This window comes from Strigops habroptila, chromosome 4 (genome assembly GCF_004027225.2).
Source record: "Strigops habroptila isolate Jane chromosome 4, bStrHab1.2.pri, whole genome shotgun sequence".
Classification (NCBI taxonomy): domain Eukaryota; kingdom Metazoa; phylum Chordata; class Aves; order Psittaciformes; family Psittacidae; genus Strigops; species Strigops habroptila.
The window spans coordinates 52,716,827-52,742,032 of record NC_046358.1 but is presented as its reverse complement, the minus strand read 5'-3'; the positions used below and the strand labels follow the sequence as shown (position 1 = coordinate 52,742,032).

At 38.9% G+C, this 25,206-nt stretch overlaps 1 protein-coding gene across 1 annotated transcript in view; it reads right to left on the bottom strand.

Annotated features, from left to right (window-relative positions):
• The window catches only part of SERGEF (secretion regulating guanine nucleotide exchange factor), a 150,810-nt gene that overhangs the window by 100,318 nt on the left and 25,286 nt on the right, over positions 1 to 25,206 (bottom strand). Inside the window, 1 exon segment of the mRNA XM_030485240.1 lies at positions 16,461 to 16,621. Coding sequence (XP_030341100.1) covers positions 16,461 to 16,621 — 161 coding nt within the window.

Sequence of the window (25,206 nt, the reverse complement as noted above, 5' to 3'; positions counted from 1 at the left end):
CCTTATCCTCTTCTGCAGATGGAAACTACAAGGGAAGTAAATATCAGCTACACACCATACCTTGAAAAGCCAAGGCAGCTCATAGCAAAAGACTGATGCTTCAGGTGATTTGCAAATACACAGTTTTTCAAAACCCAGACCCACAAGCAATGTGGCTTATAAGAACAGCAGCATTGCTGCTCTTACAAAGAATGGAAAAGGTTCCTTGCAGCTGTCTTGCAGATTTCAAAGAAAAGTAAAATCTTAGTCTATATGCTGGTTTTCCACAAAATTGATTGTGAGGCCTTTAATTCAAACCCAAAGTAGAAAGTCCAGGCATAAGTAGAAAAGAAATAAACGAAAAACAAAAGCCTTACTTCTAGCACAGTTATTTGTGTATCAAGCTGACTTAGGTGTCAGGAGTAACTGAGGTGAAAAAATTAGCTGTGTGCTTTAAGGTTCACATATACCACTCTGAGAAAGCATAAAAATAAAGGGAACTTCTTCAGACAAGCAAAGATCCTTAAAAAGAACTGCAGACAGCCTACATGATTCTAGATGACTAATACCGTAACTCTGGAGAAACACTCAAAAAATGATTCTCATTAATCAGGACAATCTTTTCCAAGAAACATTTTAATGATGACAAAGTCACATCTGTGTCACCTCTAAACAACTCTGTCTCCTTTCAGTTTTCTGTTTACCCTTGCAGAAGAACACAAGATTGCAGACATCAGAGGTTTTTTAATTTTCTGAAGAGCAGAGGCTCTGTTTTTAGTGAACCAATTTCAAAAGCCTATCTGTCAGACTGTGTGTCTATTACCACTCAAAAGAAAACAGAGGACAGTGAGAAGGGCATAGAATTAAAATTATTCTTATAAATTTAGAGCAAAACTGTCAGCATAAACCAATGTGACTTAATTTTATGCGACCAAAGAGCAATTTATGCTAGGAAACGCACATAACTAGAGAAACAGCAGAAAAAACCCTGAAAATAAAATTATCAGTTTAAGCATCCAGATCAAGGGCCCTGATTTTCAATGTATGGATAGTTAAACTGCAGAGTAGCTTCTCAACGTGTTTTCTACCTTGCAAACTTTGGAGCATAAAGAAAATAAGAACAAAGACAAGAGGGCAGCCAATTTTAGCGCTTCTGGGCTAAAACAAAATAATAACAAAGAACCACTGAACCATGAAGCAGTTTTTGCCAAGCTGCTGTTCCAGTTACAGTCTTCATCTCCACAAGCCAGTACTGGAAAGAAGATGCTGGCTTCTACTCTATCAAAGTATTACAAGCACCTCATTTTACCCAGAGGGGCACCCTGAGAGCCCTGAACTGCTTACATAATAATTCTATACATTTTGCTGCACCCAAAAAAAATATGTATTACAGTTGACAGGTGGAAAAAAAACCAAAACATGATTTCTTTAATTTCCTTCTCTCTCATTGGTTGCCTTCCCAGTAAGAAGCGTCGCTTCTGCAAACTGAACTTGATTTGAGCCTTGCCCAGTGCATTTTAACAAATAACCTGAAAACTCATCCCTCTGACAGCTTGTTCTATTACAGCAATGGACTGAAGCTTCCTAATTCTGAATTTTGAGCATGTGTGGGAACAGTTTTGAGGACAGAAACAAGATCTTAGGATCACGGGATAATTCAGGTTCAATTGGACCTCTGAAGGTTTCTAGATTAACTTCCTGCTCACAGCCAAATAAGTTATGAAATGTGACCACATTCCTTGGATTTTATCCAGATGAGTCTTTTCCATTCTGTAAAAATATATACCCCTCCCCAGGCAGTCTGTTCCATTGCTTGATTGTCCTCATGGTGAAAAAGGTTTTCCTTACATGAAGTCTGAACCTTTTTGTGTCCTTTGTGTTTTCCTTTTGTCACGTTTTGTGTCCTTTGTTTCTCATCCTCCTACCCAACTCCATCACTTTGATGAACCTCCTTGGCAGGAGTACTGGCAGGCTGCTATTATGTGCCCTTGAAACCTTCTCTTCTACATCCTGAATAAGCCTAGTAAGATCTTAATTGTGATTTCTTCATCTATTAGTGTCAGTTAACAGTAAACAAGATACTGAGACAGTTACCACCCTAAACTTTCAGCTCTTCTTCAAAGAAACTAATCATCTCATGTGACTGGACTTTGGAACTCAGATTTTTCTGTAAGTATTTACTCAGAACAACCCATTTTATATTTCTATCATCATCAATGCTACTCAAGGGCAGAACAAGTCTCCCACAATTTAAGGATGAATGGGTTGGTTTTGGTCACTGTTTCAAAACAAAGCCAATTCAGAACAGAAGGCAAGCATGGAAGTTTTTCTCCTGAGTGGCAAATTACTTTAATAAATTTGGGAAACCAAACAGAAAGCTAGAATAGAAAATGCTATGCTGCCTACATACACAGCAGCTACAGGAACATTAAAATATACTGTGTTAGGTTCATAATATTGCTGTTAAAAGTTTGCTCTCCTCTAAGGACTTATGTGCTATTACTCTGCAAACCTTCACAGGAATAAATTATACTTTCCAAGCATTAAAGACACATTAACATGACACAGGTCATGGGAAATTCAAACTTCAAACACTTACTGAATCCAATAGATCAGAGACCAAATCAGTATTAGAACGAAGAAGAGGATTACATTAACTAAAATAAAGCTCTCTGAAATAATTAAGTAATTTTTCAGTCACTGTGATAACACATATTCCAGCAGCTTACACATCAGTGAAAGAGTAATTCAGACACAATTTCACTTCTAGTCATTTACTGGAACACATAACCCTCTGGCCCAGTTCCAGAAGATTTCTCAAATCCAATACCAAAAAAAAAAAAAAAAGAAAAGAAAAAAAAAAAAATCACATCAGCCTGAGCAGCCACTAATAACCTACACCATACCCCATGAAGTGTAAGCTGCAGCAAGACGCACACAGCAACACACTTGAAAACTGTCTTCATTTTTTGTGCTCTTCAGTTACGTAAAGACTTGACAACAGATATTTGCTTCTCTCACCATTTCACTGACCACGGTATTAGCCAATTCATCCACTTGTCCCTAAGAGACAAAAGCAGCATGCTTATTCTTGCTTATACATAAACATTAAATTCTTTAAAAACATTTGCATTGAGCTAAAATCTGCTACACTGAATCATCTTCAGTTTTACCTTACTTCTCAAACCAATAAGCCTTACCAACCATACTCTGCATAGCTGAACATAAAACTGGATGCTTTGTCAAATGACAACAAGAATACTGTTATCTAAAACATTTTAGAAACTCAGTTGAAGCTGCAAGAGCATTGTGAAGCTAGTTCAAAAACAAGAGAAGGTTTTATATAGAGAGATAGAGACAACATAGGGCTGCAACCTTGCTATTTCACTTTTGTATTAAAATCTGAAGTTTCAGGTTTTCAAGATTTTTTTAAAAATAAGACTTCCAAATATATTAAAAAAACCCCACCACAATTATCACAAGACTTTCAAGAAAAGCTTGCCTTAACACACATACTCAGCCCCTCACAGATGATGATTATCATCACTACCTTAAATGAGTCTCAGACCTATACCTTCTATATTATTAGTTTATGACAGCCACCAGAAACTGAGCAACCAGCATAGCTTTACAAGATGGTGGACAACTCCACCAGACATTGTAGAACTCCACTGACTTAAGTGCACCTCTCTATATCAACACTGGACTGGACCCAGAAACTCCTGCTGCATTTCAGGTCTCCAGTCAAGAGTACAATAGAGCTGTGCTGCCTGCAAACAAGTATCAAAGCATTCCATACAGATTTACTGTGAAGAGTTACACTACACATAGGAATGCTTGCTGGTTTTTTCTTATCACTTTTATTCTACTCTGCCCATCAGAGACTTAAGCATTGCTGCTTGCTTCTATTTAACCATCTGGTGTTTACCCCTCATTCTGTTGACAGAGGTTTTCTTAAGGTATGCTTTGAACTATGCTGCTGTTCTCAGCTCATCTGCAAAGATCATTTGAAAACATTACCCACTGGACTTGACTCAGGACAGAAGACAGGTGCAGAATGCTTTCCAATTTTAGCATGACAATGAGAAAAGAGGAGCAATGTGAACAATGGGTTCTTTGCAACTTCTAGATGGGAAGACACAGTTGGGCTTACTGCACACTCAACTAATAGAACAGTTTTGTGTAGTCATCTAAAACCACTGGTGCATTCCTCCTTCTCTCCCTGGATCATGCAGTTTGCCCTTGCAATGATTGGTAATGTGCTGGTCATCAATTCTTCATCTCCATCCAGTAATATCAGGCTTGAAACGCCTTACAAAAAGACAGGAGAGGAACACTTGGGGATTTTTCTACATGTAGCAGAGCTTATCCTTTGAGAAAGAGGTGCAGAACGCAACCATTGACCACTAAGTCTTTTATTCGTTCCAGCAATTCTGGTAGCAGAATCTGCCTGGGGGCAGTGGAAGAAATGTGCTGCTACATTGCCAGAAGAAGGAAAAGATTATTTACAGATGAGGCAGGTCAGGTCAAACTCAGCTGAAAAGTCTGACACTGATCCAGAGGAAATAAAGCTGCGTCTCACCTTGAGGTATTGCCCTTAGCTGGGAAAAAAAGAATAAAAAGCCATACCTTCAGGTTTCTGCAGTATAGAAGTTTCTTCTCTCCAAAAGCAGAAGGAAGTATGGTCTATAAAGTATCCTCGAGATAGAGACTTGCAAGCCTCAATTCTGACCCCCAGAAAGTCCAAACAGACTGTAGACCTTACAGAATTTTTAAATGCCAATGACAACTGCTTATAGCCACTTAAACACTCCTTTTCCCCAAAGTACAGAGAAAGTGAGAGAAATATGAGAAATAATGCACCGAAGTATCCAAAAGTGTATTACCAAACACATAGTTTTTAGAAAACGGAACAAAGCCGTCTCTGCAGACCATCTCTCACAGATGCAGGTCCAGAGCTATGATAAATTGAACAACGTGACAGGCTTGTTTAGGTGTGCAGCCCTGGCTTCCCAGCAGCCACACCAGATGGCTCTCAGTAGGTCTAAACAAGAACGACTCTCTTCGGTGAGAGAACAAGAGAAAGAAATGGGGAAAAAGACACAGAAGCAAAATACCTCAAGAGGAAGCTTGAAGTAAGGCACATGTAAAGATTATGGTCCTTCATGAAAGATCTTTGTTAAATAAATTACAAGCGAAAGCAAGTTACCTGAATTGTTGGGAGGTGCAACTGTGACAAACCTAACAACCATGGGTTTTCTAATACCATTTCTCTAAAATCAAAATATTCCTCTTCAATTATATCTGGGTATATCTAAATTACAAGTAACAACACAAGCACAACACCTGTATTTTTACTACTACTGACATCTGTCTTACCATGAATTTAATTAAAAATTATTAAGGGAATGACATTAAAATAGCCTCCGTGAAAAACAAATCTAGAATCCATAGATTTATCTTTGTTAGCTCAAACATATAACTAATATAGCATCACTGTTCCAAGTATTTTAATGGTTTTGATTCATTTTCTCCCTGATCATCTGCCAACATACAGTATTTAATACAAAAGAAGAAAGGTAAATAGTATCCAACCATGAGTATTATTTGGTATATTATACATTTCTCAATAAATGCATATAAGTGCAACACAATGATTCACATTTATCTAACATGAATAAGAGGATTTGGTCCTGATTTTTCAAAATATTAAAACTGAGTGCTTAGCATCCTTATAACAAAAGAAGGGAAAGCAAAATGTTTTTCTTTCAGTCCCAGGGCTCAAAGACAAAGCACATGCAGTCTCACTGAATGGGAAGAGACGTTTCTAAAACATGCTACCTGTTGCCAAAAGATAATAAGCAGCAGCATAATCTGAAATCTCTGTAGTAACACAGGTATCTAAACAAAGCTGTCAGAAAGTAAAGTGTAAGAGGAAGAGTACAGGCAAAAAAAGGTTGAAAGAGCAACCTGGAACATATAGTTAATTTCAGCAGCAGTACATCAGTAGTCCCTCACGTACTTAGCATTACTAAATTTGAAGTCCTCGGATAAAATTACTTTATTAGAATTCTCTCTGGCATGCCATGTTGAGCACGAACTCAATAAAAGTGAATAAATGCTCTTTTCTCGCTGGCTTTCTGCCAACCTGACTGCAAACAGTCATCTGCACGCAAAACCAGTCATCCTTGAAGACCCTGAATACTGCCAGTCTTAGCACACTCCTTCCTTACTTGGGTGCAAAACATTGTAGATGTCTCCATGTACCATGCAGAAAAGCAAAACAGGATACTACGCTGTCCATGTTTGTTGAGTGAGCAGGTTGGGGTGGGACACATTATCTCTCAAACATGAAAAACATTAAATTCACATCGTATCTTATTTCATATTTCTGATCAACTTCTCAGCCAAGTTAAAACAATTGTATCTTAAGATTATTAAATAGCATCACCATAATTCCCAAATACTATCTTAATCTTTTTAAGTAAAAAGACAGAAGCATTTCGCTCTTCATGCCCCTCCAAGCAGCCTGTGTTTCAGACTTGCTGTGGCAAGAAAAAACAGAGACATCAATTAATCCTGTAAGACTTAACGCAAACTGCTGAACCAAAAGAAAGCCTTCTATTACTCTAAGTATGCTCTCATTTTCTGAAGCTGCAAATCTCGACTTTATGTTCTGTTTAGGAGATTTCAGCATAACATCTAAACTGAACAACAACAACAAAAAATACCCTTCATGGAAAGGTATCTGATCATGTAAATGTATTTCTGCAAGTCTCTGCATTTCTCTTACCCTCAATTCTGTGTAACGGAGGTCCCAGATACAAATACTGAGTAGAATCAGCAGTATCAAAGAGGAAGAAGTCTTACAGATATGCAGTGAAACTTCAAAAGTGATCACAAATGTCCCTTTTCTCATTTGTTTAAGATTACTTCTACTTCCACATGCTATAATAAACCTGAAATAATATTTTGTATTAAAACAGAATTAAGAATCAAACCACAACAGGTTACACAAAACAGCAAAAGAGAAGATTGTGAATTTATTTCCTGAAGACATCCCCTCCCATCACAGCCTGTGACACACATATTCCCAATGAAAACATTAGATACACTGTAAAGCAAAAAAACAAACGCTCTGTGTGTTCTTAAGAACCTGACATGCAGTTTCAAAGTAATCCTCTTGAATAAAACAAATTTAAATTCCCAAAGGACAAGTTGACACCTACTAGCTCAAGATAAGATCACTGCTAAGACTTATGCTCTCAAATACTCACGTAAGTATTGGAAATAGGAATTGCTTTAATGAATATTCTCCTTGCCCAACAATGCACTCAAGAACATGAAAGGGTAGGATCAAATAAAGGCTTTGGACCAGAATCAGTTCTTCTTACCAGTAATTCAAGACAGACCACTTCAGACGAAAAGATTGCCTTTCGCCAACTTCTCTAACCATAAGATGCTGAAAAAGAGATTTGCCTCAGAAATGCAGAGCAGAATCCTTTACATATCATGTATTGTATTAAGCAAGGTGGTATCAGAGCAACCAATGATACAGTGCAAGAAACCTGTGTATTTGACCAAGCTGCCAGCAGCCAACACAGGAAGTTACCGTAATGCTTTCCGGACTTCAATTCAGAAATATTTCCACCACTTCTACCTTTGCACAGGCCCAAAGCACTTTCACTAACTATGGCTGTATGCTGAACTGCAAATTGGACCAGATTTTTAATATGCTGATTTTGCAGAGCTTTGTCCTATATGTATATATATAAATACATCTGACAACCACAGAAAAACAAGAATCAGGATGACATCTCTGTTCTCCAACAAACACATTCACTTCACTTGTATTTCTCGTCTCCTGAGTTTTCAAGGTGTTGTGATAGCATGAAAGCAACTACAGAATATTGCTCACTAGTCTTATGTGTTGAACTTCCCACCTCAGGTACAAACAGGTGAGCCCAAACTATTATTTTGCCCCAGGGTAATGGCAGGACTTACAGACTCGCATAATGCCACAAACATTGCTTGGTCTCAGCAGACTTGTATGCAGCCAGGTGAAAAACTTCTGCTCACATGGCATTGCAGCAGCCTCAATGATCCAATCCACTGAGCAAACTGGAAAGACTTCAGTGACATGCACTGGAAGAGAAGAGCCATCTCTCTATACGGTTTTCATGGTAAGGAATACATACATCTAAACCAAGAATTCGAAGCATCCACACAATAATTAAAAACCTTTAATGCTTTCTATCTCACTTCCTCTTATTTCCTCAGAAAATCCTGAAAAAGTCTTGTAACTGTATTCCCAAAAGTCACAAAGTTTTTTTGATAATTGTAAGCCAATTATTATCTGAATTTGTAAAAATACACAGCTATTTGGTCTAAAAGTGGGTGCTCTTTTTATCATTTTAGCTGCATTACCACAGTGAGTAATGCATCTTTAGGAAAATCAGGATGCCTTCATCTTTTCTTTGCAGTGGTTAAATCCTAAAAAGGGAGCAGTAGCAGATCAAGATGGGGGGGGGGAGGAAAAAAAAAGGAAAAATCACACCCTGTGCTCACAAACACAAAGTACTATACCTTGGCATATACAAAAGCAATAAAGGAATTGCACAGTTATACACATAGCAATGTATCTTGTCGCAGCCCTTAATCAAATGTTAGACACCATATCATCGCTGTCTGGATTAAAGTGGCTGAAATCTGTTCCCTGTTACATGGCTTTCATCCCTTCACCCCAATAATCTCCTGTGAGGTACAGCAGAGCCTGGCTGCCTTTGTTTGGTTTTTGTTTTTTTTTTCTTTCTATAGAAATAAGCCCAGGTCTCAGATTTTCAAGAAAGAGTTTACACTTTCAAAGTCTGAAAGCAACTAAGAGTGGAGGCTGCAGGTAAACTTTGGCAATTTAAAAAAGCTGGACAGAAGGGTTTTCCACCGAAGCGATTACCAGTCAGAAAACTGGCTATTTTTAATTTTTGTTAATTTAACACATAAGACGACAAACATTATGCCAAACAATGCTCTGGAAAAACGAACAAATCATAAGAACTCCTTACTAGCTCTCGAAGCACTCTCTACCAGCGAAGGGATTGTTTACTAGCACTACATCTGGGAAGAGAAGGAAGAATGGGAAAATGGGAGCTAAAGTGGCAAAATGTAGGAAGAAAAAAAAACATGAACAGGAGCATAGATCTTAAGCAATCTTTGCTGGTATCTGATTACATGCAATATCCAGAGTTTACAGAGCCCTCAGCAATCAACTGCCAGGAGACTAAGGATAAACTCTTGGGCAGGTTTTAAGACAGGAGACAATTTAGCATTTTTGTCCTCACAGGATTAGATGCATCATTTTTATTTTTTCTTCTCCTTTCTCTTTTCACCAGTAAGTTCTGTTGGCTGAATGCTTGGGCTGGGGTAAAGGCACAGGCTGTATTAGACCACATAAAAATCACACGGAGCTCAGAGGTAGCTTCTGCCTTTGACAACTTCAGATTAAATTAGAGATGAGGCAGCCCACAGGCAAAGGAGAGGAGCCAGCAGGTGGAAGGACAAGCAGGTACCTGTCATTTAGCTGACTACCCAGTAAACCATTCTTCGAAACTTGCTTTGTGCCATGGCATAGCAACAACTGTAAGCATCACAGCAGAAACACAAGTTTCTCTCTTTTCTGAATCTTTTATTAAACAGTAGCTTTACAATAACTTAAAACATAAGCACAAGGGCCAGAAAGACTGGCAGGGCTCACAGCTTAAATGACTCATTGATAAGTGAAAGCTGGAAACATCTGAAAAGCAGAAAACAAACACCATCACCAGCCTAGAAGTATCAGCATAACCCAAGTTCAAACAGAATCCAAAATCCTTACATTAAAAGGGGGGAGAAGCAGTGTGTATGCTGTCCAGAACTGCAGTGCCTTGGTAGGTTTATGGCTCCACTTTGACAAATGAGTTTGTAAACGGAACAATTCAATAAAAAGGTTGAGTTGGAACCACTAGGATGTTTCCCACCTCACTCATCTGTAGTACACTACCCAGTAGCCCAGCATATTTTCCAGCTATATAAGGCAACCTACCTATTAAGGAATAACTTTTCAGAAGTAACACTGTTCTTAAGGAGACAGAAAAGCAATGAAGAATTAATGAAGTGACTCCTACCAGTACAAAAAAAAAAAAAAAACACCTAAGGAGAGTGTTCTATCAAATTCCTTTGAGGGTAAATTGTCCATTTCTCCTTGACTAGTTCCCCTCTCTCCCCCACCCTTTTGGTTCTTTAATATTCCAGTGAGCTCAGAGTAAGTTGCAGTCACAGTGCCCTGTTAGAACAATCCACGCAGAAGAATGGGACCCAGTCAGTACTTTTAATTTAAGGAATATATTATGAGCATATGTAGATCACAGAGTTACAAACAAGATAACTCAGATTAGACATTTTGCTACTAATAGGCTCATTAAATACAGCTGCCAATTTGGTCTCATTGTTAGGGCTGCACTACTGACAGCTGACGCATGTCTGCACCAGCCATGGCTACTGCTGCCAGTAGTTTTAGTCTCTTTCCATTTCCCTTGTACTTTCAGAGATCTCCAAGTGAGGTATTAATCTGGAATTCTAACTGCAACATGCTATCAAATGGAAAATTAATTTATGAATTAAGATGATTAAGGCTTCACCCACACTCACATTTATAACACCTCAACCATCACATGCTGGGTGGGTCTCTGACTTCATCCCAAACTCTAGGCAAATCAACCCTTCATGGTCTCCAATACACATAACAAAGCAGCCTGACCCCTGGCTGACACTTCAGTGCTACAGCACAACCCCTGCAGGGCAATTTTGGTCCTTTTAAACCAACCCTCATCTGCAAAAGTGATAATTGGAAAACCTCTAGTTTATACTCACACAGCATATGCTCTCTGGCATGCAAAGGCAGCACAGGAGTTCTCCTTTGCCATTCACTTTGTGTGAACTTGATTTCCCATGTCCCTTTCTGCAATGCCAGCTGCAGAGAAATTGGTATGGGTGATGGCACAGTGCTAGGAACCAATATTATCTCCTTTTTGCTCTCCAAAAATTACAAACCTAGAGCTGGCAATCTAGGCTCTGCTTATTGCCGCAAGAAGAGGAGGAAAGCAAAGCTTCCCATCCTCTCACCTAGTGAGATAAAATTGCAACTGGGTTTACAGTTTTCATGGAGCAGACTAATATTTCCAGAGTAACTTCTGTTGCCTAACACACTGGTATTGCTAACTTTCAGAAATTACTTTGCTGTAAATGTTAAATATCTACCCAGGCTATAAGATATTATTTACAAACCATGATAATGTATTAATGGGATGAGAAAAGGAAGGAATAAATGGGACAGCTACCTGGCCAAAAAATTGCACTTGAATTTCAGCAGTTTGTTACTGCTCTCAATTTCCTGCTAGAAGAACAGCAAGTACAACCAACTGACCCAGTAAGAAAAGCCCAGTCCCTCATTACTTGCGATACAACTGTGAACTTATCTCAATCTTCTTGCAGTGTTACCAAGATTAGTGTTATTCTCCTACACAGGGCATGCAGATCACACAAACACACCTCATCTAACAGAGACTTTCTGTACTTTGTATGCAGACTGCAGTTTCATTCTTTTAATACATCCTGTTCAGGACTTTTTCCCCGAATTATAATTTCAACAATTGGGTCTCTATTTTCATCCTTAATTGCAACTTCTCATTTACTCAGAACCCATTTTTCCATGGCCTTTATTTTCCTTTATTGTCACTTAAAATGAATTGAGAAGCCAAGAACTTGATTTCCACTCTTGCAAGAATATTAAATGGACCTTCTCTACATTACCATTTTTATCATTGCATCTCTAAAACAACGTAACAAAACCAACATGCATCAATCAAGGAAACTTCAACAGTGTCACTTCTCAAAGGACACAGATCAAGACCAACTTGTAAAAGACACTAATTCATGACAAAAACAAAAAAATCAGAAAACCAACACTGCACTACTTGCTTATGAAGTGAGAAACTCCAATTTAAGAATGAGGATAATCTACTTAATTGATCCAGAAAGACCCCACAAACACAAATGATGATCTGGCCTTTACCTTTACTTCTATGGAAGCCTCTCCTTGTGAAGGATCACTAGACAGATGGATCTAACAGCATTAAGCAATCAACCAGGGAAAGCAACACTCTAACTGAAATATAACACAAATGATAATCTGACCTGTCTGCAGCATGCAGATAACAACTAACTTTCCCTTCTAGTGATATCACAAGACAGAAAGCTTAATGAGTAAAGGGCTGGAGTGAAATATGTAGCACCTGGGTTCTCTTCTCAACTTTGCAGCTGACTGGGTGTTGCACCTGAAGTCATATTATTTCTCTATTTCCACTCCCATGCCCTGCTTGTTTTCATTAACTATTGCAAAGTAAGAACAACCTTTTACTATGAGTCTTTCCAGGGCCCATATCTGTTTCAGTGGCACAGCTGGAGGCTTTGAGGCAAGCTGGCAAATCAAAGAACAAGGAAGAGTTTACTGAAACTTTGTTTTTCACACCACCATTTCAATTGAACTGTATCCTTGGATTATCTAAAAGGTATTGAGCTTAGAAAGCTAGAGAGACTTCTGTGCATTTACTCCTTCCCTAACACCCAAAGTGGTTTTTTTCAAGCAGCTTATTGGATCAATTACTACACATACATTCTCAAACTCTGAGCAGTAAACTCTTGCTTAGGAAAGTTCAATTTGTTGTTTCTCTCCCACAAAAATATTAAACTCTTGTTTTGACAATTCAAAATAAAGAACATAGCCACAGATACTTACAGTACCCAGTCAAACAACTAAGTATACAAAAGCCACAGACAGAGCAGAGAGAATGTACATGTAATACTGTCAGGTTATTTCTTTTAATACCCTTTAAAGTCTCAACTACAGCTTTACTTGCAAGAAGGTCTCTTAACAATTTTCCCTGAGAAGTCAAAAAAAAAACCAAAAAAAGTTGTCATTTTTTGTAAACCAAAAGGTTCTGTTTTCAATACAATCGTGTCTATATGTTAAGGTACTAACAATGCTTACACCTTAATCTATCAGCCATATAATAATTAATTATCATCATAGCAGATACCTTAGATTTGTCTTGTAGGTATTTCGCAACATGAATGGGGAAAAAGGGAAAAACACAAGAACATGCTAAAAACAAAGCTATTGCTTAAATACTTAAAATGACACATTACTGCAACTGCCACCCTAAACTTTGACTGCAAAGGGCCACGACAAATGTGTTATTTATATGATGGCATTCCCTGAGAAAAGGAACCATACGGAGGATCCAAACCAATCTGTATTGCACAGGATGAACATACACACTGGGACAAACATACACACTGGAACTGCAGACCACAGTAGAATCAGGATAAACACAGCAGGTACAGGCTGCCACAAGGCCGTTAGTTACTTTCATTCCCTGAAACAAGTGGTCCCTATATTCACCATCAAAATTCCAGCTGGGAGATGGTAAAACTGAGGAAGGAATTAAGACCAAGAAAACCCAAAAGCGACCATATAAAAGAATTTTTTTTTCATTTCTTAACTGAAATTTCAGAGATCCTTTTTCAGAAAACTGTACTTTAGCACAGCTTGCTTTAAGAAAGGATATGATGAAAACATGACTCCATGTGAGCAGTGCTGCAACTGTAGCCTTTCCTTGCATCCAGTTTAGCAATAAATGTTCAGCACTGCACAGTTACTTCTTCCTTGTGTATTGCTGCAACAAAGGTTCACTGCAACGTGAATGACATGCTAAACATACCACAAACAGTAAAACGGTAGCTATTAAAACTAAAAATATAAAACGGACTGGAAAAGCATTTTGACGAGGAGGAAACATTAAACCAGGTCTTTGTAGCATTTGCTAAATACAGAGGCTCATCATATTTCAGGCCATTTGTATTTAATTGTCCTTTCATCTGAAGAGCGGTGGATATGAATGCACATCAGGCAGCAGATGAGTCAGATGTTCTGAAGAGGTCCAATCAAGGACGCCCCACAACACAAGAGCACTGTGTGCAGAATGTCTTGCACAACTGACTTTGGCTACAGCCTGAAGTTTCAGTGCCTTACCCTATTCCATGGTGGTTATGCATCAATGCACTGAGAAGAAAATAATAAATAGACCTGCAGCTACATAATTCAAAAAGTTTAAACACATGAGACTCCAGGAACCTGATGTCCACACACTGTTTAAAGCTGCCAGAACTCAAATTAGTAAATAATTACCTAAAACTAGATACCAGGCTTTTGTATTGTTTCAGTTGAAAGAAAAAGAGCACTCATATTTCTCAAGGTCAGTGTTTCCAAATGGGTTTTTCAGATGAAGTCAAACTCACGATGGAACAGGTCACTCACAGCACTTCAAAAATCAAGTTTTGCAGTGGTAGACAGACACAGATATTATATCTATTTCAGCACAGAGAAAGGAGAATCTCTGGTCTTTGGTGGAGAAAACAGGTAAGCCATGAGGATGGAGGCCAGGAGCAGCACAGGAGGCTAAACCTACTGCACTGTCCTTGAGGTAAACTAGTGTGCCTTTTATAGTGCCCTCTGATCCTTAGATTAGTTTCTCCATTTTGGTTTTAGCAATATTAACTGAAGGGCAGAGGTAATCAGCAGACCACAACTTTGCCAAAAGTTCAGTTGAATCATTAAAAGTTATTTATAAAAATAGGTCATGGATAAAAATTGTTAGTTGTAATCCTGAACTGCTAAAATGGCTTTCTGCATTAAACATGCAAATTGGAATGGTTAATCCAAAGTAAACATGGGAAAGAGCTCATATTTCCTGTATCCCTTTTAATTCAGCTCTCAAATCAAAGCTCATCTCCCTATGACAACAAATGTAAAAAGGGATAGCTTGTGTGTAAACAAGAAACAGCTCACACTCTACATAGTCTACATACTGCAATTTAATGCATTTTTAAGTATAAATTCTAGCTCTGGCATTAAGTTTGTAATTTTGAAGTGAAGCAATTTAGGCTCTTATCTGCTTTTTCCTTTTCTCATCAACACAGCTCCTCTTAGGGTACAAATGATGCTGGCTCTTGATCACACTCTTCTTAAATCATCTTCATGCTGTTAGCTCTGCAAAGAATGATGCGTGCTCCAGAACACTGCCATAGCTAATCACTCAAACCAGGCCTCTCGTAAGTCTATAAAGAGGAGCAGCGCTGAGGGCAGCAGAATGAAGATGAGATTGGTTGACTCTTCCTTTTCAAGGAAAGTATCTGAATGTATCCCTTAACCTTCATAGATCACTCAGCCTGCCAAGTGTAAGTTCCCCTGTGCAAAAGCTAAAACTGCCTTGGCTTTGTATTGTATGAGAAACAACAAAAACACATACTTGAGGCACTGTCCAAAGCACAGGTAAAAACCAGTGTGAAATAGATTCAACAAGGGTGTTCTCTAAAGATGCCTAATGACAAAAGCAGGGTCAGCCATCTCAAAGTGAGTAAGAAAGCTGTGTGAGACTCAAGTGGAGTCACCACTGACTAAACAAATTATTCATTAGTGCAGCATCCTGCACTGTGAAGCTCTGCTTCACATCTGTGAGTGCATACATCCCACTGATGATGGGAGAGGGCAGAGGCTGACTCTTCTATCCAAAGCCTCACCATGGGAGACTACCAGGAAGCAGAGGTGCAGCTGAAGCCTGCTGACTGGCTTGCTGATGCTGACTGCTAGCTACCCCATAGGGAGATGCATACCTTCTGACTGGTTATCTGCCCAGACAGGACCTGCACACTGCTTGCCAACAGGCCACTTGCAATATGATGCCTCTCAGGCAATAAAAAGCCAAGAGAATGGTTTTCAGGCAGTACAGGTCGCATGTTGTGTCAGACTACAGTAAACAACTTGAGTAGCTTGCTTTCTGATCATCTTTATGCCTGAGGATAAATTGTTTTGTATCAAGTTAGCCATTTTAAATGAAAACCTGAAATACTATTCAAGGATGTTACAAGGTAGAGAAATATTCATTATATGCTTAGATAGCCTGAGCTAAAAGATGTGGCATTATTTATCAGCTAGAGAAAGGCCATAGGCTACACTCACAGAGGGCTACAGACAAAAGTATCACTGCAACTGGGCAGGGTCCCACCTCATCTGTTAGGCTGTATGGCAGGTACAACTGTCTCCTGCACACATATTATCTGAGAGAACTTGGCATCTCCAGCTAACGGTAACTCTGGCTCCAACAAGGAAAAAGTCAGTTTCTGAATGCAAAAGCCTTTTAAGAAATTTGAAACAATTGAAACATACTGAGCTTACAGGAACAGCAGCAAGGGCTCGTGCTGCAGCATCTGAAAAGGTTCTATAAGGAAGTTGCTTTGATTATTTTAATGCACACCAAAAACAAAAAAAAAACCAAACCAAAAAAAAACCACACCACACTGGGGAAAAAAATGGTAATTTTCTTCTTTACCTGAGATGCTCCATTTAGGCAAGGCACTGAAATAGGGATGTTACACAACCACTCCAAGCGTTGTTCAGATGCTGTGCAAGCCTCCTGCCCATCGGGAACCACTGCGTGCCTTCCAAGTTGTCCATAGTCTGCTCTGCCCCAGGTGAATACCTTGCCAGTTTCTAAATACAAAACACATTTCAAGATTACTTATTCACTAGGTTCCTGGAACACCTGGATACCAATTCAAAACAAGAACAACACTTCTTGATGTTTCTTATCAAGCTTCAAAACCTACTGAAAAACATGCTTCTGGGAACAGAAGAACAAGAAACTAAAGACATATTATGGTCTATTTCTACACAGTTACTCAAACTTCATTAACTTGTTTTCCAGCAGAACATCTGTAGGGTGGCCAGGGCTATAATGAAACCATGTCAGTAAAGCTGAATAAACTGGTCATTCTGCATACAATATATACACTTTGCTTATACAAAGGGCATACCTTTTAGCTTAACAGAAGCACACACAAAACAGCTTATTCTGAATACTAAAAAATTCTTCTCTATTCCCAGTCCTTGCCATCGCATGTCCTTTATTTAACATACAGTTTATGTTTTCCTGATAAAAGTTACCTCCTGTCACAACTGTTACCAGTAACAGCCCTCAGGACATCAGTAGACGGAACACCCTTCTCTCCACATATTATACCAGGTTCACTGCTGAAGCGTGCTGACACCCAAAAATCCATTCTCCAGTACAGATAACATCCATAAAGCAATGCTTTTTACCTTCGGTTTCCAATACTAAAAAATAAATAGATAAATAAAATCATACTAACAGCTTTATTTTCCTAATAAAGTAACCAGATCTCTGCAGGTAAGTCATGAAAAGCTGTCCCTTCTGGACTTCCACTTAAAACAGTTATCTACACACAGCATAAACAGTATGTTCTCAACTCAGTTTTAACTAGAAGCAGCAACCCACATTCCAGCCCAGAAGGAAACCTGCAATGACCTTGAGTTATGCACACACTTCAGCCAAGCCTCAAACTCCTGTCCAGAACTGAACTCAAGTCATCAAGTCATAATCCAAATGATGTGAATTTGAAGAAAACACCATCGAGCAAGTCAGCCTAAACACAAATACTTCTCCCCTTGTCAGTCAGTATGGAAAGATCCCACAGAGGGGTTGGGAGCTGGGGGTACCAGTCACACCACCCAAAGATGACAACACATGCCATAACACAAACCTTTGGAAACCTGAATACCTCCCTTTTCCTTTGGGTGCTGTTAAACTGTCTTGAAGGCAACACAGATGGGCACAGCTGGTTTGTGGAATTAAAGCTGGTAATGTATCTTGTAAATAAACTAGAAACCTCTTATTATCTTTAAATACACAAGAAGTATATACATTTTCCTTGGAAATCTGCTACAAGTGGTAGCTTTTACTCTCATCATTGCCAGTTTTTCAGATGCATCCTCTCAGTTCACTGATAATGCTTTCCCCGAAATAATGAAGTGATAAAATTAGTTGTCCTTTTCTCTCAAGGGCACAAAGATTTTCTTCCTTTGGAGCTCCCTAGCAATTCAGGAAAAAGTTGAAGCCAGTTATAGGCCACTTTTGATATACGTGAGGTCTTTCAACGCAGGAGCTTCATTTTGTTAAGTTAAAGCATTAAAGCAAGTTTCATTAAGAGAACTACCAGTATACCTTACAGGTATTACGAAAACAGTTTGCAGTTTAAAAAACATATGTGTGATGATGGTAGTCAGTTTACTTTGTAATTTGTATAGATCTCTGCTAAAAACATCTCCAGCTGCAAAAACATTGCAAGATGACTCTTACATCAGTATGTTTCGTAGCAAATTTAAACATAGACTAAGCTTCAGGCTTTTACATCAGACCAGGTTACTGCACCAAGTCAGAACCCTATCAGTGGGCTGGAAAAGGACAGGCAGGCTGCTCTACTTTGTATCAACTACAGGAACTGAAGCTGCGCTTTATGAAATTCAAAGCCAGACAGAATTTCTGTAACATCTAGTTAGATCATTAACATACCACAGGCTCCCAAGCCCTAGCCCAACACTGCTGTATTGAACCCAAGGACCACAGTTTATCTAAAGCATTTCAACTCTCAGAAGCCAAAAGCATCAAGTGCCACACACAAAACCACCAGCGACCTGTAAGGCCTCTGGAAAGACAAGCAGTGTATTTGATAATACAGATCAAGATCCCCATATGCAGTCTATAGCACTATCCTGTACCCAGGGGCAGTAGAGGTTCCTCTCTCAAGTCTGACTTTCGGGGAAGAAAATTCTTCCCCCAACCAAATCTGGTGCTCTGTCTGGACCCAGACATGAACAAGACCAGCCACTCCTATAACAAAAATGATCCTTTGCATTATGACATAAGGGTACTGCTCCACCTTGTCTCAAATCTTATCTACTGATGGCATCTGGACTCACATGAAGGCAATCTAAAATCCTGACACACATCTGACTAGTTACTCACTAAGAAAATAGTTTTCCCCAACCCTACCGGTGACCAGCAGAAACCAGGGTGCAGCTGACATGATCACCATCTTGATCATAAGCTGTCAAAGGAAGTTCCATGCAAATGAAGCAATTCAGTTCCCTTCTGCCAAGGGCATGCGAAAAGCGGGAGAAGTGCAGAGGTCTGCAGCCTCTCCAGCTGCAAGATCAGAGCAAACCACCACAACCACCTACTCAGAAGTCAAACTAAACTTCATACATAGTTTCCACTTATGAATTAAGGGCTCATGAGTCCATTTGCAACAAGATTAATTTGTCTTAACTACAGTTGCCTTCAGGTGCTTAATGCGTCTTTACCAATGACTGGAAAAAGCCCCTCTCTGATACTAGTACCTTTTCCATGTGTCAGGGGATATATGAATCTCGTCCTTTTTTCTTCTACACTGTGGACAGCGGTGTTGAAATGCAGCCTGCAATTCTGTTATTGGAGCAATTTTTGAGGCCCTAGACTGAAATTTCAACAGTAACACCAAGTTGAAATGGCAGTAATAGAACTGGGAACAGCATAATCCCAGTGCCTTACAAAGGCTTTGAAGTACCCTCATCTCTTAGTGCAAATTACTTCAGTAAATTCAGTGAAACTGAAGAATGCAAGCATATATGAAGGATTTAAACCAAACAGCAACAATGCTCTCCCATTCGCAGATTCTGTTTTCTTTCACTGGACAAGCAGGCACAGAATTATTTACACATGCAAAACCAAACGGAACAGAACCTTTAGGAGAACGTAAACTGTTTCTGTTTACAAACGGAACTAACTAATTCACTTTTTCCTTTTTGTCACTACAAGGGAAATGTGGTTATTGGTGGGCAAACATGGAGAACATCTATTTTAAAAATTAAAGCTAGATAAGTTAATTTTTAGTTGTAGGAACAACTTGAATGCCCAAGGATTAGGTAAGCAACCAGTTCCTTCTCAGTGCTTCTAACTGGCTGAAATTCATTCCCCAGACTGCTTGGTGAGCATTCCCCTTCCCATGCTCATGCTAATGGTCAATCATTCCTATTTTTCAGCCATACAAATCTGTGAGGGATTCTTTTAAAAAGAAAATAAATGTCCTCTCTGTGAGAAAGCCTAACAGAAGTTGACTTCGAAGTGTCTTCTCTATGATATACTGATTAGATTTTCAGCAAATAAAAAACAAAACAAAACAAAAAATCTGTCTCAAGTGGAAATTTCAGGCTGAGGCAAACACCAGTGCATGGAAAATTCCACCAAAAAGGTTAATGTCTTGTCAAAATCCTAAGCAAGAGAAAGCACCAAGTTACAACAGAAAGTGTTAAGCAATTGTAGTGAGAGGTGTTGCTACTGTGCTGCTTATAATATAGATGGCATTTTAAAATGTTCTAAGAATACTCGGAAAAATACATTAGTCATACAGAGTAAAGAGGTTGCAGGATGAACTACTTAAGAATGAAGAGTGATGTAATAGGGAGCGTTGGTCTGATATTTGACTAGAACAGATTTTAATTAGACATCAAGAAAACATACACAGTGATGAGTCAACTGGACAGAATACATCAACCATGGAAGTGACTGAGGCATCAGAAAATGAGATATTTCATAGCAGATTCTATACAGTAAGAGGGCAGAAAAGGCAGCTTGTGTGAAAGAAAGAAGGAAATGACATTGGAAAGCTTTTCCAGTTCTTCTAAGATACCAACAATGCTTCCTAAGACCTTGATCTTGCCATGTTCTGAGCACGAAAGCTCCAGTTCCAGAAGGCACTTCAACTCCTCAACTGTGAACATCTATATTGTCCCAGATGACTTCACAGCAACTGTTGGTTTGGTTTTTTTTCAGCAGACAAACGCTACCTCAAATAGAGACCAGAGGGTTCAATACTACTTGGAATTAAGGAGTAATAGATATTTTTCATTCATGCTATGTCATTTCAGTGTACAACCTAAGTGAAACATACAGTATAGGAGTTCAGAGAGCTAGAAGAAAAGGAGAGAAGTCAGATGTTTAAGAAAAACTTCCCAACAACCCCTGAAGTAAATTATACATATAGCAGTATGCTACATCATTTGAGATTCTGTATGGTCATACAGATCTAGTTTCTTCCTGCTCTTTGAACTGGAAACACAGCAGTCTGCATCAGTATACCTACAGCAGCAAATCGCCTGAAACACATCCTCATGGCCTTCTCAGAATACGGATGAAGGTAGGTACATATTCAAGTGCTTGCAGCACTACACTATGAGCAATCCAGAGCCAGAAAGGCTCCTCTGCATTTTCTTCACCCCATCCTTCTGTCCTTCTGCTACCACAAAGCGCAGACAGTTGAGAATGGTATCAAAATTACAAGTTCACAACCTTCAGAGTACTGCAAATCCCATAACATTGCATAAAACACTTCTAGTTGCTTCCTGCCTGACACTGTAGCTCTTACTATGCTGCTTTATGGTGCTGCTGAAGCTGTAGAACATGTCATTATTCCCTTTTAGGACTTTCTTAATCAACCTGCTCAGCTGCACAAGTATTTGGAGAGAATTAGCAATAGAAAAAGCGTTTTAGTTTTAAAACTCAGTAAAACAGTATAGACAAATAGAAACATTAAAATTTACTTGTTTTCACTACATTCAGAGTAATCTTTATATCAATTTTCCTGTTTTAAGATAATATCATAATTGCACTAGTTTTATCTCCTTGAAGTCTTTATTTGGTATCCAGGCAAGCTTTGAACTATCCTTTCATAAATACTAGATGAAAGAGTTCATCTAGGCTATCTCAATTCATGGTTGCATTAACAATTGCTTTTCAAATGAAGTCTGGATATTCACACTGAATTCTTAATCTCATTCAGACTTGAAATAGGGAGTTCTAAATAAAATTCCTAATGCCTCCTTTCAGATGAAAATTCACAGGAACAGGTATTAAAAATTGGCATTTAGAGTCTGCCCCTGCCTCCTCCTTGCCCCACACAGGCAAGCCAACACTTCTCTCACAACTACGGATCTCTGCTGCCCTTCAGGACAGTCACTTAAGTCCTTGAACAAGTCTAAGGAACTTCCTTATCTACCTAGAAACAGCCTTTGTGCAGAGCAACCTTACAGAAAAACATTCATCCATCCCCAAATCTTTCTTGGCTGAAGACAGCTTGATTCCAGCAGCTGGAAACCAGGTATCACTACCACATCTATAGTCTAACACCTGTGCATGGTTTCAGTACAAAGCAGGATTATCTCCTCTGACAAAGGTTGAAACGACTCCTTCATCCTCTTACACAGGAGCTCAGTGTACCAGAGCTGCCCACATCTCAACACCTCTTCTTTCTGTGACCTCCTTACAGACTTCTGCAACTTTATATAATAGGGCACGCTCCTGAATTTTTTTTTCCGTAGTCATTTATAATAGCTATTAAAAATGCATCACTAAAATACAGATCTATGCATAGTATTGAGGTCATGCCTGAAGAGGAAAATTCAGACAAAACGGCAGAAGCATTTCAGGGGTGTCAGCAACAGAAAACTAGACATCATTTCAATTGCCATTTTCAGTCTTCTGCAGTCACAGGTTACAGAATAACCCACGGAGCATCTACTCAACATGCTGCAGTTCACAAGGGTTTCCAAGCACCCTACGAATAGGTTTAAACCTGAAACAAAAGGCCAAATCATAAGGGCATCACGAGTCCTCCTGCAATATCTATGGGTTTGTCAGTTAAAACTCCTACACTCTTCAAAAAAGCCAAAATTTTCTGCCATTCTGAGCTACATCAGATGTCCCCAAATCTGGTGACCAATTTAACCGCAAACATGTGGGCAAGACAAGCCAACAAGACACCTAAGGGAATTCACACCAGTAGAATCTATGATTCAAGAACTGGCTTCTCACTGTGACTCCTTCCTACAGCAAAAAAACAAAAAATTAAAAAAAAAAAAAAAAAAAAAAAGGGAAATTTAAGAAATCAACCTAGAAGACAATTATGCATCAAGAAAGCAAACTCATCCAACCAGGAGAAACTCTGTTGCGTGACAGTAATGTAAACAGATACAGCATAAGGGAACATCATGCAGTCTCCTTTCACACACTTCTGGAGCTATCAAAACGTTAAACATCCAATGACTCATATGATAATGCAATGTTATGGAAAATACTCAGCTAAGCAGGTAAAGCTATGAGGATGTGGGAGACTCTCCAAGAAGAGACACTGGGACTGACAGCTTTTCAGTACAGACTGAACTGTTCAAAGCACAGACTGAGAATTTCTTAGCGAAAAGTTTACACCGAGACAGCTAGAGAAACTTTGGACCCAAATACCTGTTCTCACCGCTGGCCACCAGCCTTCATTGTGCTTGAGCTGTATGCGATGGGGAAGGTAAACCAAGCCAAGGAACTGATGTGGCTGAAAAATAGCCTTGGAAAATAGGAGCTGGGCAACAGTAAATATTGCTAAAGGCAGTGCTATATTAAATCGATTTAATATTCTGTATGACAGGCTAGAGATAACTTGCAGTTTCACATGACATGCTAAGTTTATCGTGCACTTTACGAACAGCTCCGTCTTTACCAGGGCCATCAACAGCATTAAACATCGACAAAGCTTTGACTTTCATTCATTAAAAAAACAGGTATGCTTTTTCTTGCTTCCATAGTTACACCAAGTTATGTCTCAAGATAGGCAACGTTCAGTTAATGGGATTATTCACATATTTAGTAGCATGCTTCACTGCTCTGAAAGATTGGACAAAAATAACTTCTGAGTATGGCAAATTCCAAGACTCTCCAGATGCCTTGGAAGTCCTGCCTCTGCGTTTGGGTTTATAGATGGGATAAAGGCTGTTTATCTTTTAGAGGAGAGACTTGAAACATGAAGTACCTTACAAAGCCCCGAATGAACTCAAAGAAAAATTACAATTTAAAGAAGTTAAATCCTTGTAAAGTTGTGTTCATACTGCTGATATCAGTTGATCTTCGCTCAAAACAGAAAATGCGGGGAGTGGAGGTCATGAAGTCCATGCAGTCATGAAACAAAGCCGGGGAAGGGAGGTGGGAGCAAGGGCAGATGTTAAAGCACCTACCACACTTTGCATTCATCCTGCAAGATGAGAAAATTCCCTTCTAATTTCTTTCCACTCATGATTAGAGAGTCATGACTGCCTCACCAGCTGTGTCTCTGGCTCATTTTAAATTCAAACTACGATACATATCTCACTTTAAGACTTTTAATAGCAATGCCTTAAAATGCAGATTGCTGACTAAATTTAGTTACATGATTAAAAACAAATCTAACTCATCTCTACCCGGCAAGCAGAGCTGCTGCATTCAAGGTTCAATAGAGGAGTTAACTCTTCATCTAAAAACAAAGTCCTAACAGAAAGAAGAGAAAAAAAGAAAATCAGAGTACCATTTAGTGATGTTTCTAAAAAAGCGGGATGCATAAAACATTAACCAGTCGTGGAAAACTATCTGCAAACGCATCATAGTATACCATAGGGTTTTTGTTCTGTACTTCTGCAAATAAATTCTGCACTATGCTACTACAGCAGTATGAGTCATACACTTCTACTGACATTCTATATTTGTATCTCTATGCCCTTCTGCACTGTTATATGCTCTATTCCATATAGGCCTCCCTGACCTGGAATTTCCTTCCTTCTGCAGTTGAGCATCTCTTCCTTTAACGTTCCCCAGAAAACTGAGTAGATATTTCTTTCTAAGCACTTACTCAATTCTTTGTGTACACCATTTTGGAAAAGCAGTACCCCTGAATTATTATAATAGAAAAGCATATGCTTTTATTTGTTCACAATTATTTTCTTGTGTCCTATTCCCTACTCTTTGTCTGTAAACAGTATGCTCAGACATTCATCCCCTTTGACATAAGCTCTAGGTCTTGTTTCATTAGACTTAACACAGTACAGTGCTACAGCAAGTCTTATTCAGAGATTACAAATTACAATAGATACACATTTTTTTTCCCATTATTTTATGAAAAGCATTACCTATAACTCCAGTCTTGCAAACCTTTGTGAATCTGCCTAATTTGGAGAATGCAAATGATCTTGCTACCCTCAATATCACATTGCCATCTAAGCCTATCTAAGAAGGAAGAGGCATCTGTCTACAAAGGAGAAAGTGAAGGTAATTAAGTTCCCAGTGCAAATATTTATCTTATCAAAAGATAAGATAAATCTGTCTTTCTGTGGAAAGACAGACACAGAAGTATCACTAGAAATGCTCTGGAATGGCAGTCTGAAGAATG